Source organism: Elephas maximus, chromosome 16, assembly GCF_024166365.1.
Source record: "Elephas maximus indicus isolate mEleMax1 chromosome 16, mEleMax1 primary haplotype, whole genome shotgun sequence".
Taxonomy (NCBI): Eukaryota; Metazoa; Chordata; class Mammalia; order Proboscidea; family Elephantidae; genus Elephas; species Elephas maximus.
Genome location: NC_064834.1, coordinates 81,090,035 through 81,107,339, shown reverse-complemented (window position 1 = coordinate 81,107,339; position 17,305 = coordinate 81,090,035). Strand labels below are relative to the sequence as shown.

The window sequence follows — 17,305 nt, the reverse complement described above, 5'->3', positions numbered from 1 at the left end:
ATGATTGATAACGGGGGCTCATAGATCTTTCAAGTTTAGAATGGCTGTTTTATGCGGTCCTCAATTATAAAACATGTAATATTTGGGAAGTAGGGAATATTTGGGATCAATGTAAGACAAGATAAATAGTTTCACTGTAGTGGTCAGCATTCGTCATCTGCCTGGCCTCAAATATTATGCTTGCTTTGTCTTTGGACAGATAATTTTGAACAATTCCTTTGCTCTGGACTCAATGTGGCTGCCTCCTGAGGAATTCAGATTGGTCCGTGGGCACGAGAAGCCTCATTTGCTGGCAAATCAAGTAGCTATGTCTCTGTCCAGGCCGGCCCCTGCCACCAGGCCTCTTCCCCCCGTGGTGCTTGCTCCTCAGCCCATCCCAGGTGGGTGGCCAGATGATGGTTAAAATGTGCTTTTTCTTTCTGGAGTCATAAGTCAGTTTTAGATAAGAAAACTGTATTTTCCATTTCAGTGAAACAGTAGAGTATAATTCTTTCAGTGGAATGTAATTTCTATTTATCAGCATGATTGTTTTTATAAAGGAATTGAGTCTTGGGTAGCTGATCCGCTGTTCTTCTGGAAGACAGGCTCTGTTTTTCCGATGAAGAGGTGGCGGAGGGGACGTGCATAGCATTATGTTGTCAGTGTGCTGTTTCCAATTGGAGCCTGTCTTTCCTGGTGGCTCTTAATAGAAGCACTAGTTGATTAGTCAGCTCATTAAATGTTACCTGTGCGGATGAGGTGCGTGTCATGGAGTTCCAGGTACAGGTGAGATTTCTGTCAACTCCTGCCTTGACATTGGGAGTGATAGTGGAGGAGGGGCTATAACAGTTTCCTGTTGGGAAGATAGATTTTGTTCTACCTTTGGATTCTGGTGACCTGAAAGGATCCTCGAATAGACTCTCAGGAAGCAGTTCTTGGATGAGAGATGGCGTAATAAGCCTATATAATAACGGGGGATAAAGTCGTCTTAGGAATTTTTAAATTGATTCTTAAAATCACCTTAACATACAATTATATCATAAAAGCAAATGCTGCCCATGCAGAAATGATCTAGCAACACCTCCCATTATGCAGTATTTTATGCCTTCAGAATTTTATTATCTCTCCGTAATTTTCTACCTACCCAGCTTGTCTCCATGTGTGTCTCTAAAACTTGGCAGTAAGGAGACGTCCCCACAGGTAACGTGCTGCTGGTTTGGGAGAGGTATCTGTTCTCCTCTCTGTTTGCCTAACTTATCTATTCTCATTTGCTATGAATCTTATTTAGCAATAAGCCAGAAAGAACAACTCAGCTATTGGGGTGTGTGTGTGTGTGTGTGCGCGCGCGTGCGTGTTTTAACAGAACTTAATGATTCTTGACTGAAACTTGCCTTCTGTCCTTGTAATTGTGTGTTACTGATTAATTAAAAGAAAATGAGCATCATAAGGCATACGTTTATAAACATTTTACACCGAGATGATCGTGTTTCCTATTTAATGTAATGATGATAACAGATGATTAGACGGTGTGTGTCTTGCAAAGACTCCACACCAGAGGCGGCTCTTTTGGTATATGAAAGGATGATGTTTTAATTTCCTAATGCTTTGGCAATAACTGTCACCAAAATAATCAGCAAATTTAGTTTAAAAGGTAGTGAAATCAGCCCACCTGTTCCAATGAAGTTTTTGAGTGAGCTTCCCTTCTCTTTTCGGTGGGTTCCTGAATATCCTGTAGACATTTCCCAGCATGCCTTAACCCTAGGCTTAGGAAACTCGGACTGTTAAAAATGCGAAATGTCTGTTCAGCTGGAGAAACTTACGATGACAACTTAGTGTGGGCTTTTTAGCTATAGGCATTGCGTTCTCACTCAAAAAAACCCACTGCATGGCAAATATTTAATACTTTTTTAAAGGCATATTTTTCATGTCAATTTTCCATTTTTGACTACTCTATTTTAAAGGATAAAATAAAGTAACTTTCTTATCAACACAGTTGATAACCTTTCATTCTCTCCTAGTCCACCATTTGACAAATCTCTGCTTCTGTTCTTCTCTGAGTTTTTCTTGATTCATGAACCGTAAATGAACGTGGCGCTGGAAGTTTTAGTTACTATATTTCTGGGAGAAACGTACCTCCATCAAAGTTAATTTAATGGCAGTAAATGCTTTTGTTTTGAGATGTGAGTTTCCAGTTTGTCTCATGACAAATTTGGTTTTTGATAAATTTCATAATTACTAGAAATTACCCAATTCTGAATATTCCTTAGAACACATAGAAGGGCTGGTTTATATGCTCGTTGTCGTTTGGTGCCATCGAGTTGATTTTTGACTCATAGCGACCTCATGTGAGAGTAGAACTGCCCCAGCTATTCCTGGGCTATAATTTTTATGGAAGCAGAATGTCAGATCTTTCTCCCACTGAGAGGCTGGGTGGGTTTGAACTGCCAATCTTTTGGGTAGCAGTCGAGCTCTGAACCGTGGCACTACCAGGGCTTCTTTGTTTATGTACTGTTTACTGCTTGAGCCTGGGAGGGGGAGGAAGTACGGACGGGGGGCAGGGGAAACTGAAGGCAATTAAAAATCAAGACACATTGCTTCAATCTTACTGTAATTAAGTAGAAAATCTAAATTTATTCGAACATTTTATATGTGAATTTTCAGAAATATTGTAAAACATTGTTATTAAAATTTCTATGTTCTGTTATAAATTGCGACATTCAATTGATCAATCCTGTTTCACATTGTTCTGTTCAGAAATAAGTAGACTCAGAATCGTAGGCATATTTCATTGATCCTGTTTCAGTGAATTCAAGGATCACAGAACTCTAAGAGAACTTAAAGAGTTTGCCAACCCCTCTCATTTTAAACCGGCCTAGCAAACTGTCTTTTTGTGGATAGATGGTACTTTTGCATAACAGCCAGAGAAATATTTTGTATCAAATGCTGTTTTAAGGATACAGGCAGTGTGTTTTACGGAAACTAGTCTTTTCCTTTGAGTAAGCATATTGTCTATTGGGTGGCGTTAAGAGGGTGCCGTGGGTAGGGACATGGCTGTGGGTGGCCTCTGAGACTCACATCAGTCTATCAGCACTTCTCATTCTGGTGATGATTAAGAATTAACTGCACAGAAACAGAGTCTCAGATAATATGAACAGAATTTTAATTTGGATAAGTTATCTAAAATTTAATACATTATAGATACTTAATGTTGATATTCTCGATGTTCTTGGTGTATATTAGACATCATTCATGGCAATAAGGATGATAGTCTGACAATGAACTCAGAGCTAACAAAGCCTCTTAGCCACTTTTTAAGTGTAGAAACTAATGGTTAATGTTTATATTCTTTTCTCACTCATTAGACAAACTGTTAAGAGGCCCTTGGGTGGTACACATGGTTAAGCACTTGACTAGTGTCTGAAAGATTGGCAGTTTGAACCTACCCAGAGGCCCCTTGGAAGAAAGGCCTGGCTGTCCGCTTCTGAAAGGTCACAGCCTTGAAAACCCTGCGGAGTGCAATTGTGCTCTGACACACATGGGGTTGCCATGAGCAGGAGTCAACTCCATGGAAGCTGGTTAGACAAGCTGTTGTTGAGCACCTTCCCTGTAGCGTGGCTCCAGGAGTTAGGGCGATAGGAGGGCTCCCGATCTAGCGGGGAGATGGCCATGTAGGCAGATAATCACACAGCAATGTGGTGATATGTGCTCCCTGCTCAGGATGTGATGGCAGCCATAGGAGGGAAAGTGTCAGGGAAGGTCTCAGCGGATGACCCCCGAATTGCTCACAGAGACGCAGCAGAATTTTATCAGGGCGAGGAGAAGGGAATGGGGCTCCAATAGAAGGGAGCAGAACATGCCAAGGCAAAAGAGCATGAGGAATGTTGTACGCTCAGGGAATTACAGGTACGGCTGAAACACAGGGGAGGTGGGGAAGTGGTGGGGCCGGAACAGCAGGTAGTCCAGGCTCTGGCCTCCTCTCCATGCTGGACAGATCCTGTTGGAGCTTTATTGTGGGTGGCCCTGTGGCTCTTCACAGAGTGTTGTGTGATATTCCATCGTTCCTCATCTCTGAATCCACAGCCCCTTCCTAAAAATATGAATTCATCCTCAGAAAATGGAGCAACCTCAGTGATTATTGCCTTTCCACTAAAAAGTAAATCCAAGCATACAAAAATATGCAACTATACTAGGAACTAAGATCTCCAATCAGTAGTCTTAGGGCTCTTTAAAGAACTGCCCCTAATTACAGTGTGAATGGGCTGAGTTGAGAACCATTTACTCCTAGGGCTTGGAAATTGACTCACGGCCAGACAGGCAGGAGTAGCAAGAGGCTTCTATTCATCACTGCCCTGTCCCACCACCTTGGGGATGGCAGGTGTGGGAGCCAGGCCTTCCCCTTCCTTCTCTAGAGAAGCTTCTGGACACAAAAGACGGGACACGGCCTGCTTCTTCTCTTCCCTCAGTGTCTCCCCTTCTCCCCTGCACGAGGCTGTGTCCCCAGTTCTTTCCAGAGAGAAAAGCATCTGAGGCTGTTAGGTTAGTAGGGTAGTGGCAGGGCCAGTGTGGAAATGCTGTTCTCCAGGAATTCCTCTAGACCACTGTTAAAAATGAGAACTTAATTGTCTTTCAAAGTTTTCAAGAATAAAGTTGCATTCTCACATTCAGAGTATCGAGCAATGGGAGCTTGATACTCTGAATCTGAGTATCAATATTTATGGTCTGGGAGACTCTATAATGTTAAGAAGTCAATTCTCTCAAAATTGATCTATAGATTCAGTGTAATCCCAAACAAGATGACACAACCCACGCCGTCGAGCCGATTCTGACTCATAGCGACCCTATAGGACAGAGTAGAACTGCCCTGTAGCGTTTCCAAGGAGCGCCTGGCAGATTCCAACAGCTGACCTTTTGATTAGCGGCCATAGCACTTAACCACTACACACAGGATGACAATTGAATAAAAATTGACAAACTGATTCTATCACTGATATAAAAAGGCAAAGGAAGGAGAACAGCCATAACCATTTTGAAACAGAAAAATGTGGAAGACTTTTACTTAACTGATTTGAAGGCTTATGATAAAGCTACAGGAATCAAGGCTTTGTGGAGTTGGCAAAAGGATAGGAACAAAGATCAATAGAACACCACAACAGAACATTCAGAAAAAGACTCACACATGTGTGGTGATTTGATTTTTGACAAGGATGCAAAGGCAATTCAGTGGAGAATGAGTTGCCTCCACTAAATGGCTCTGGAACAATTGGGCATCTGTCTGCAGAATAGGCAAGTGCACAAACCTTGGCCAATATCATGCACCATCTATAAAAAAAATAGCTCCAAATAGATCACAGACAGATCTACTAACCTAATCTCCAAAACTTCTGAAAGAGAAGAGAGAATATTTTTGTGACCTTGAGTTAGGCCACCATTTCTTACCTATGACACTAAAAGCAGAAAATATAAAAGAAAACACACTGAAAGTAGACTTCCTCAAAAGCTGTTGCTCTTTGAAAGCACTTTTAAGAAAATGAAAAGAAAAGTCATGTACTGGGAGAAAATATTTGCAAGTTATATATCTGATAAAGAACTGGTATCCAGAATATACAAAGAAATTTTTTGGCAAGTCAATAATAAGAAACAAACAACCCAATAAAAATGGTCAAAATATATGACGTGACACTTCACCAAGAAAATGTGTGGATGGCAAATAAGCACAGGAAAAATGCTCAACATCGTACAAGCACAGTGGGAGCTGTACATGTCTGTTAGAACAGCTAAAAACCAAACCCAACAAAAGAGTCCTTCCAAGCTTGGGGTGATATGGGGCACCTGAAACTCTCATTTCTCGCTGGTGGCAATGCAACATGGTACAGTCACTTTGGAATCAGTCTGACAGTTTCTTACAAAGTTGAACATACATCTATCATATGACTGAGCCATCCTACTCCTTGGTATTTGTCTAAAAAAAATAAAAAGGGCTACCCGAACAAAACCCTGCATGTTTACAGTGGCTTTGTTCATTACCAGCAGAAGCTGGAAACAGCCCAAATATCCATTAACTGGTGGATGGATAAAAACTGTGTTGCATCCAAACCACGAAAGACGACACAGAAACAAGAAGGCAGGAACTTCTGACACATGTGTCCACATGACTGAGCTGCAGGAGCATTATGCCAAGTGGAAGAATCCAGAATCAAACACTTACATAGTGTATGATCCCATTTTCATGACTTCTTAGGAAAAGCAAAACTATTAGAACAGAAAACAGGTTAGTGGTTTCCAGACATCAGGGAAGGATAGTGACTACAAATGGGCAGGGCAAACGTTTTGGGGTGCTGACCTTTTTTTTTTTTGATACATGGCTGCATACGTTTGTTAAAAATCAGAGAACTGTACACCCACAGAGGGTGAATCCCACTGTATATAAGTTGTACCTCAATGCCCTCAACTTTAAAAAAAAAAAGAGACTTAAGAGGCATACCCAATAAAATAAAAAAATGTGGATCTCATTTGATCCTAATTTGAGCAAACCAAAGAAAAAAAAATTATGAGAATATTAGAGAAATCCAAACACTGACTGTATGTTTAATAATTTTAAAAGATTACTGTTAATTTTTGTGCATAATAGTTTTGTGCTTATGTTTGTAAAAAGAGCCTAGTATTTTAGAGATACCTACTGAAATACATTAAAAAAAAAAAAAACCCCAAACCCACTGCTGTTGAGTCAATTCTGACTCATAGTGACCCTATAGGACAGAGTAGAACTGCCCCATAGAGTTTCCAAGGAGTGCCTGGTGAATTTGAACTGCCGACCTGTTGGTTAGCAGCCATAGCACTTAACCACTACGCTACCAGGGTTTCCACTGAAATACATAAGGATGAAATAATTGATGCCGTGGGTGTACATCAGAATAATCCAGGCATGGGGGCTGAGCATGCAGGTAGAAAGATGAAGCAAGATGTGCCATTAGTTGGCAATTGTAGAAACTGGGCAGTGGGTTTATGGGGCTCATTATACTATTCTCCATTATATTATTATTGAAATTTTTAATAACAAGAATTAAAGAAAAAAGAGTAAAATCTCAGATCCTACATCAGGCCATGAATCAAACTTCAAGAAATTACACAAAGCAATTATATAGACGTTACCTACTGGCCACAGTGCAACTAAGCTGAAAATTAATGCTGAACAACAATGTGACGTTCAACAGTGTGGAAGTTAAACGACTTCCAAAAATAAATGAATATCAATCCCTGGGTGGCACAATGGTTAAGTGCTTGACTACTAGTGGAAAGGTTAGTGGTTCGAACCCAGCCAGAGGCACCTCAGAAGAAAAGTCTGGTGATCTGCTTATGAGAGGACATAGCCTTGAAAACCCTATGGAGCCGTTCTACCCTGCACACATGGGTTCACCATGAGAAAGAATTGATTCGATGACAACTAACAATAACAACAACTCAAGAACTTTAGGGAAAAATCAGTCAGCATAATGAGAAAAAAATAAATGGAGATCAAAATTAAAGTGTATTAGAATTAATAATTGTGGCCAAGTAGTCCTAAGAGGCAAATGTAACATCTGAAATGATGACAGTGTTAAATACAAAAGCAAGAACACAGTAGAAATTGCCTTTGAAATGAAGGCCTTAGAAAGTAGAGAAAAATAAGGAAAATATGAGGAAGCCAATGAGAAAAATAAAGGAAAGCATTAACAGTTATAAAAATCAAAACCATTAATAGTTAGATAAAAATTCAATTTATTAAAAATGCTACCCCACCTCGGTGGACACAAAAATTACATGGGGAAAAAAGCCATATTAGTAATTATTTTTATAATTAGATAAATGCTTCTTTGGGAAATAATGAGGTATTTAACTTGAACCAAGACAGCACAGCTGCATAAAATGCAAGCTGAAGCCTGAGCCCTTCTAACTGCTAGACACAGGCCTCATCCTCATCCTCCCACTTGATCTTGGGTGCCCTCTGCACACCTGGGACTCCACGCAGCCGAGAGATAACTTTGAAAATAAAGTGTCACTTGAAAATGAGCCTTCATGTTGTTGCTCTTGTTAGGTGCCTTCGAGATGGTTCCAACTCATACCGACCCTATGTACAACAGGACAAAACACTGCCTGGTACCTCTCCATCCTCACGATCATTGCTATATTTGAGCCCATTGTTGCAGCCACTGTGTCAGTTCATCTCCTTGAGGGTCTTCCTGTCTTTCACTCACCCTCTACTTTACCAAGCATGATGTCCTCCAGGGAGTGGTCCCTCCTGATTACATGTCCAAAGTGTGTGAGACAAAGTCTTGCCATCCTTGCTTCTAAAGAGCATTCTGGCAGTACTTCTTCCAAGACAGATTTGTTTGTTCTTCTGGCAGCTCATGGTATATTCAGTATTCTTTGCAAACGCTATAATTCAAAGTCGTCAATTCTTCTTTGGTCTTCCTTATTCACTATACAGCTTTCACGTGCATATGAGGTGATTGAAAATACCCTGGCTTGGGTCAGGCTCACCTTACTCCTGAAAGTGACATCTTTGCTTTTTAAGGCCCTAAAGAGGTCTTTTGCAGCAGATTTGCCCAGTGCAATACTTCATTTGATTTCTTGACTGCTGCTTCCGTGGGTGTTGATTGTGGATCCAAATAAAATGAAATCCTTGACAATTTCTTATTTTCTCTATTTACCATGATGTTGCTTATTGGTCCTTTTGTGAGAATTTTTGTTTTCTTTATGCTGAGGTATAATCAATATTGAAGGCTGTAGTCTTTGATCTTAATCAGTAAATGCTTCAAGTCCTCTTCACATTCAGCAAGCAAGGTTGTGTCATCTGCATAATACAGGTTGTTAATGAGTCTTCCTCCAATCCCGATGCTATGTTCTTCTTCATATATAGTTCATCTTCTTGGATTATTTGCTCAGCATACAGATTGAATAAATATAGCGAAAAGGTACAACTCTGACACACACCGTTCCTGACTTCAAACTGTGTAGTATCCCCTTGTTCTGTTTTAACAACTACCTCTTTGTCTACTTACAGGTTCCTCATGAGTACAATTAAGTGTTCTGAAATCCCCATTCTTTGCAGTGTTATCCATAACTTGTTTTGACCCACACAGCCAAATGCTTTTATATAGTCAGTAAAACACAGGTCAACATCTTTTTGGCATTCTCTGTTTTCAGCCAAGATCCATCTGACATTAGCAATGATATCCCTGGTTCCAGGTCCTCTTCTGAATCTGACTTGCATTTCTGGCAGTTCCCTGTCGATGTATTGCTGCAAAGGTTTTTGAATTATCTTCAGCAAAATTTTACTTTCCTGTGATATAACTGGTATTGTTTGATGGTTTCTGCATTCTGTTGGATCACCTTTGTTTGGGATGGGCACAAATATGGATCTCTTCCAGTCGGTTAGCCAGGTAGCTGTCTTCCAGATTTCGTGGCATAGATGAGTGAGCACTTCCAGCGCTGCATCCTTTTGGTGAAACATCTCAATTGGCATTCTCTCGATTCCAGAAGCCTTGTTTTTCACAAATGCCTTCAGTGCAGCTTGAACTTCTTCCTTCAGCAGTATCGATTCTTGATCATGTACTATCTCCTGAAATGGTCGAGTGTCGCCCATTTCTTTTTGGTACAATGATTGTGTTTTCCTTTCATCTTCTTTTGATGCTTCTCGCATCATTCAGTATTTTGTCCATAGAATCCTTCAGTATTGCAATTCGAGGCTTGAATTTTGTCTTCATTTCTTTCAGCTTGGGAAATGTCGATTGTGTTCTTCCCTTTTGGTTTTCCATCTCCAGCTCTTTGCACATTTCATTATAATACTTTACTTTTTCTTATCTAGCAGCCCTTTGAAATCTTCCTTTCAGCTTTTTTACTTCATCATTTCTTCTGTTCACTTTAGGCCCTCTGTGTGCAAAAGCAAGTTTCAGAGTCTCTTCTGACATCTATTTTGATTCTTTTTTTTTTTTTTTAATCTTTCCTGTCTTTTTAATGACTTTTTGCTTTCTTCATGTATGATGTCCTTGATGTCATCCCAGAACTCGTCTGGTCTTCGGTCATTAGTGTTCAATGTGTCAGATCTGTTCTTGAGATGGCCTTTAAATTCAGATGGGGTATACTCAAGGTCATACTTTGGCTATCTTGGTCTTAATTTTCTTCAGCTTTAATTTGAACTTCCATATGAGCAATTGGTGGCCTGTTCTGCAGTCAGCCCCTGGCCTTGTTCTGACTGATGATATTGAGCTTCTCCATGGTCTCTTTTCAAAGATGTAGTTGATTTGATTCCTGTGTATTCCATCTGGCATACTCATAGCAACCCTATGTACAAAAGGACAAAACACTGCCTGGTACCTTGCCATCCTCACAGTCATTGCTATATTTGAGCCCACTGTTGCAGTTTGTCATATAGTCACCATTTATGTTTTTGAAGGAAGGTATTTCCAATGAATAAGTCCTTGGTTTTGCAAAATTCTATCGTGCAATCTCAGGCATCGTTTCTGTTACCAAGGCCATATTTTCCAACTACTGATCCTTCTTCTTGGCTTCCAACTTTCTCATTCCAATCACCATTAATTATCAATGCATCTTGATTGCTTGTTTGATCAATTTCAGACTGTAGAAGTTGGGAAAAATCTTCAGTTTATCCATCTCTGGCATTAGTGGTTGGTGTGTAAATTTGAGTAATAGTTGTATTATCTAGTCTTCCTTAGCAGGTATATGGATATTATCCTATCGCTGACAACACTGAGCTTCAGGATAGATCTTGAAATGTTATTTTTGACAATGAATGTGATGCCTTTCCTCTTAAATTTGTCATTCCCAGCATAGTAGACCATGTAATTGTATGATTCAAAATGGCCAATAACGGTCCATTTCAGCTCACTAACGCCTAGGGTATTGATCTTTGTGTATTTCTTTTTTGACAACTTTCAATTTTCCTAGATTCATACTTCCTACATTCTGTATTCCAATTATTAATGGATGTTTATATCTGTTTCTTCTCATTTAGAGTCATGCCAATGAAAGTTCCAAAAGCTTTATTCCATCTATGCTGCCTTTGGCTGAGTTCTCCAGAGAAGCAAAGTCAGTAATTATATATACAGACAGATTTATATCAAGGAAATGGCTTATGTGGTTGTAGAGGCTGGAACGTCCAAATCTGTGGGTCAAGATAGAGGCTTCTCCTAACTCACACAGCCAGAGGGACTGGCGAACCCAAGATCTCCAGGTCAGACAACAGAGCTGTTGCTCACAGGCTGCAAAGATCAACAAATCCCAAGATTGGCAGGCAAGAAGGCAGGCAAATTGCTAGCTCGAGTCTCAAGAATTGGAGGTCAAACAAACAGGAGGCAGCTGTAGGACCCAGAGCAAGCAAAAAGCACCATGAGCCTTGCCAGAGAGTCTACTTATATTTAATGCAGGCCACACCCTCAAGGAAACTCCCTTTCAACTGATTGGCTACTCACAACAGATCCCATCATGTAGGTGATCACATTATATCAAATCTCATCATGGAAGTGATCACATCATCATAAACTACCAAGCTACATCTTAACTTCCAAACCACTGAGAGTCATGGCCCAGCCAAGCTGACACACAACCTTAATGATCACACATGTCATTAAGGTAGACTCTACTTTGAGGAGGCAGCTCCTCCCCAGTTGTATTTTGAGTGCCTTCCAACAAACTTTGGTTTCATACCGAGAATTTACTAGTGAAATCATACCAACTCCACAGAGTCTTCTCAGGACACAGAGTTTGTTCCAGAACACAGAAAAAGATGAAACACTAATATATTTTGTGAAACAGGTTACTGACTTTACCAGTGTTTTTCAGGAATAGGACAAAAAAAAAGAAAAACAAGTAAATTATTCAGACAGATCTCAGTTATAAAGACCTGCAAAAATTCTGAAGGTGTTTCTGAAAATTGAGTAGTACAGTAAACAATAACACCTGTCAGGATAAAGCAGAGCACCTTTCACAATTGCAGAAGTGTATAATAAGAACGGCACTGACGACAATACCATATGGGTCCAATGAGAGAAGTCACATTTGTTTCAATAGACTGCGTTAAGATGCTTTGCCTGATAAAATGCAGCAGCCATTTAGAAAAACAGAGACTCGAGATTGGAGTGTAATTCCTCAATATGATACAGGATATTCATCTAAAGACCCCCTCAGTGCATGGCAAACACTGTCAGCATCCCTCTGATGATCAGAGTTACCTTTTACCTTTAATCATGCTACTTTAACTGTTTTCTAGAAGTTCCAGCCAATGCAATAAAAAATGAAACAGAAACAGGGGATACCACCTGAAGGTTACTTACTTTCATATTTTGAAAACTCATCACATTCATTTGAAAAATTCTGTGAATTAAGAAAAAACAGTTTAGTGAAATATATTGATAAAATATAAATGTACAAAGGACAGCGTATTTCCTACATCAGAAACCCTGGTGGTGTAGTAGTTAAGAGCTACGGCTGCTAACCAAAAGGTTGGCAGTTTGAATCCAGCAGGTGCTCCTTGGAAGCTCTATGAGGCAGTTCTACTCTGTCCTATAGGGTCGCTATGAGTTGGAATTGACTCGACGCCAACGGGAATAGCTACTTAAACATTATAATTTGGTAAATACTCTATTGGCATAGCATGGAAAAAGCAAAAAACATCTGAAACAACCATCAACACAGGGAGGTGGACCATAGCCTCTACTTATGAATGGAGCCCAAACAAAGAAAACTACAATGATATGCTGAGAAATGATACTTTTTTTTTTTTTAAGTGGAGAGGCCTACCATGGTCTTAAATGGGAAAATGGAACATTATTTTGTATTTGGATATCAATTCTGCCGAATTTATGGATGTAAAACAATTCTAATTATATTACTATTTTTTCAAAATGGGAGAAAATCATTTTTAAAGTGCTTTTGATGGAAAATACATGCAAGATTAACAAAAATGTATTTTTAAATCCATGAGAGATTTAATTTATTGTCCTAAATTTACACCAGTGGTTTTTATTCTTTTTTTATGTGATACTGATGTAGTAATCTACGTATCGATCAATGTAATAAGTTTTTAGAAGAATTGCTGCATAGGACAATTCATTCTATTGCCATAACAGAAAAATAGACAAACGTGAACAGATGACTCTGAATAATTACAAAAGATCATTATGAAATATGTGGTTTACTCACAAGTGATTCAAGAACTACAAATTTAAACCACCAAATATAATATTCTCCTATTCAATTTGCACAGACTTTCCAAATAATTGGCTCTACTCAGTGTTTGCAAGGGCACAATAAGCCAAACCCGAACCCATTGCTGTCAGGTCGACCCTAACTCATAGTGACCCTGCAGGACAGGATAGAACTGCCTCATAGAGTTTCCAAGGAGCAGCTGGTGGATTTGAACTGCCAACCTTTTGGTTAGCAGCCAATCTCTTAACCACTGTGCCAGCAGGGCTAAGGTACAATGGAAGAAATAGTACGTAATGAGCCATGTAATGTGACTTTCCAGGTCTTTGGGTGGCGCAAACGGTTTGTGCTCATCTACTGATCTAAAGTTTGGTGGTTCGAGCCCACCCAGCAGTGCCATGGGAGAAAGGCCTGGTGATCTGCACCCATAAAGATCACAGCCCAGACAATCCTGTGGAACACTTGTACTCTGTAACAAAAGGTCGCTATGAGTTGGAATTAATGACAATGTCGATTTGACTTTCAGATCCTTTAAAAATTAAGGCAATTTCACCCAGTGACTCTGCTTTGATGATAGGTTAAAGGAATAGCACACATACATGAACAATGACTCAGCACTATTTTATAAAGGAAAGCTAAAATCTCAAATGTCCACGACCAGGTAATTGGTTAAGTGAAATATGATACATCGATGCTACAAAATTGCACATTCTTCAACCACTAAGATAATCACATTTAGGACATTATTTAATGGAGAAAGAAAACGCTCTCATTTTAGTGTTCAGTTTTTAAAAAGCAGATTATAAATTGTGTGAACAGTACGATCCACATTTTGAGAGCATTAGACTCACGCAAGACAAGAAGGGGAAGGCAATCCAAGCAGGCGTTAATCATAGTTATTTCTGGATGCTGAGATGAGATGGGCCTTTTATTTCCAACCATATAATACATTTTATTTTCCATTTTTAATGAGCATGTATTACTTTCATAATCAGAAAGATGCCATAAAATACTGGGAAATGCTTCTTCCTTCATGCAGCTGAAAATGAGAATGTTCCCTGCCGCCGGATCCTCTCATCACCACCACCTAACGCTCACAGAGTGGAGATAATCGAGTCCCGTCCATCTGCTCACAAAGACATGCCTGCGCTAAGGAGCTGCTTTATTTATCTCCTACACGTCACCGCGGGGAGGGCAGCTTTCCCTCTAGAGTGGCAGCCTCAGACCGTGGGGGCACCTGGGCAAGGGGTCTCTTATTTCCTCCTTGGAAATGAGGGTGCATGCCTGAAGTCCAGCTCAGGGGCTATCACCTACCTGCCTTAGAGCTAGAAGCTCTGTGGACCACCCACCCTGAGGGTTTGGGTCTGGTCCCACCTAAGCTTATATGTGCCTGTCCTTGCGAGTTGGGTGTGGGGGTATTGGAGGAATCAAAATGTAAATAAAGAGCTAATTCCTGGTAGCACAGCCCTTAAGTGTTCGGCTGCTAACCAAAAGGTCAGCAGTTTGAATTCCACTCCTTGGAAATCCTATGGGCCCGTTCTACTCTGTCCTGTAGGGTCACTATGAATCCAAATGGGCTTGGTTTTTGGTTTAGTCAGGAATCAGCCCCAACTTATGGGGAAACAAAACTATGACTTCACAGCTGTTCCTTTATCTCAGTTTCTCAGATAGGGGCAGGTGCCCCTTCAGAGGTGTGTAGGCAAGGTGGATGGGGGTCCAGCACCCAGTGATCCCTCAAGTCATAGGATAAACAGCTCCATGACTTTGGGGCCCCGATTTTCCTCACAGAGTGGAGGAGGCACGATGCTTTTATGCTATGGTCAAGCAGATATTTTTAATAGAAGATGTAATTATGCTTGAATTTTATTGGTAACATGTATGTTTTCCGGGGCTTTTCCGCCTGTGGCGGCCAACATGGGCTCCGCCCTTGGTCCAGCTGGAATATTCTTGCTTTTCTCCAGTTCTGATGAAAACGGTGGGAAAAGTAAATCCAGGGAGCACTGCAAATTATGTCATTTGGAAGAAGCCAGAAAGATACTTGCACGTGAACAGCACTTGTCCAACGTCACCTTCTCAAATTTGTTTAAAATTCTGTCTTTAGGGAAGTGACATCACACTTGAGAACACAGACATTGGGGACAGACTGTCTGGGTTCCAAATAACCCCTGAGAGTTGCAAGCTGTGTGAGCTTGAGAAAGATACTTAGCCCCTCTGTGCCTTGGTTTTTTTATCTGTAAAATGGGATTATTGCAGGAATTAAATAAGTTATTATCATAATCTCAATAAGGAGCATTAACGGGTAACACTTATGCAGCATCTGCAATGCTAGTGCTAGTCTAGCTGCCCTCCATAGATACTTCCAGCTGTCTAGACAGGATGGCGATGCATGCTGTCTCTGAACCAATCTGGGGAGACATCTATCTCTTTTGATCACTTGATCTCTATATTTTCTCTAGATCTTGACTGTACTTCGAGGCATCATTTATGTGAAAATTGGTTGTGACCCAGAACCCAATGGTAAATTATTCAGACATCGTTTAAAAATTGAGGGAGTGTGGAGATAATGAAGTTAAATGGGATCTCTGTTTACTGACATCATTTGTATCTTTTTAAAGAACTAGGAATCTCTGTCCTGTTGATTATTATTTTCCCTGAATTTATGGGGGACATTCCACAAAGCAATGCATCTGGGAGTCACGAGATGGGAGTTCTAAGTTAGAAATCTGATCCTGACTCATTCTATTAGAGGCTGAGACACGATGAAGAAAATAACTCAGAGATTCCAGAATTCCATGGTAACTGGAATTTAAAATCTAAGTAGAGATAATTATTCCCTTACTTAAAAGTTCCTGGTAGTGCAAATGGTTAAGCACTCAACTACTAACCCACCCAGAGGAGCCTCAGAAGAAGGGCCTGGCGATCTGCTTCTGAAAGGTCACAACCCTGAAAACCCTGTGGATCGCAGTTCTACTCTGGATGCATGGGGTTGCCATGACTCAGCCTTGACTCGAAGGCAACTGGTTTGGTTTTTGGGTTTTTATTCCCTTCCTTACTTATTGGAAGGTTCTAAATTTCAATGCTTATTCTAAGCCATGCTGTTCAATGGAAATATAATGCAAACCACATATGTAATTTAACATTTTCTGTTATTCATTTTAAAAAGTAAAAAAGAACGGATGAAATTAATTTTATAAATTTAATTTTACCTAACCCAGTATATCCAAAATATTCTGATTTCAACATGCAGTCAATGTAAAAATTATTAAAGAGATCTTTCAGTTTCCTTTTTTTTTTTTTGTATTAAGTCTTTGAAATCCAGCGTGTATTTTGTGCTGAGAGCCCACTTTGATTTGGACTCTCCACATTTCGGGTGCTTAGTAGCCACATGTGGAAGTCTCTGCTGTGGGGTAGAGTAGAGCTGGAAGATAGTATCCAAGTCTATTGTGAAGATGTCAAAGACCTATTTGTGAGTATATTTAGAGAAAATATTCAATAAGGCTCTAAGATAGCCTTTTAAGGAAATTTACTTACTGCTCATTCTGTGAATAACTGAACTCAAATATGACCCCTTTGTGTCTATGATCTTGTTGTAGTTGCTGTTGTTAGGTGCCATCAAGTTGGTTCCAACTCATAGCGAGCATATGTACAACAGAACAAAACACTGCCCGGTCCTCACCATTCGCACAATCATTGTTACGCTTGAGCCCATGCAGCCACTGTGTCAGTCCATCTTGTTGAGGGTCTTCCTGTTTTTCACTGACCCTCTACTTTACCGAGCATGATGTCCTTCTACAGGGACTGGTCCCTCCTGATAACATGTCCAAAGTATGTTTGACATAGTCTCGCCATCCTTGCTTCTAAGGAACATTCTGGTTGTACTTCTTCTAAGGCAGATTTGTTTGTTCTTTTGGCAGTCTATGGTATAGTCAATATTCTTCGCCAACACCACAATTCAAAGGCGTCGATTCTTCTTCGATCTTCTTTATTCATTGTCCGGCTTTTGCATGCATGTGAGGCGATTGAAAACGTCATGGCTTGGGTCAGGCACACCTTAGTCTTCAAGATGACATCTTTGCTTTTTCACACTTTAAAGAGGTCTTTTGCGGCAGATTTGCCCAGTGTGATG

The 17,305-nt window shown here is 40.2% G+C and overlaps 1 protein-coding gene across 1 annotated transcript in view; it reads left to right on the top strand.

The window, feature by feature from the left end:
• Window positions 1-246: 246 nt before the first annotated feature.
• TCERG1L (transcription elongation regulator 1 like) overlaps window positions 247-17,305 on the top strand; it is a 247,776-nt gene continuing 230,717 nt past the window's right edge. Inside the window, exon 1 of the mRNA XM_049855609.1 lies at window positions 247-380. Coding sequence (XP_049711566.1) covers window positions 308-380 — 73 coding nt within the window. The 5' untranslated portion in view covers window positions 247-307. The remainder of the gene's footprint in view (window positions 381-17,305) is intronic.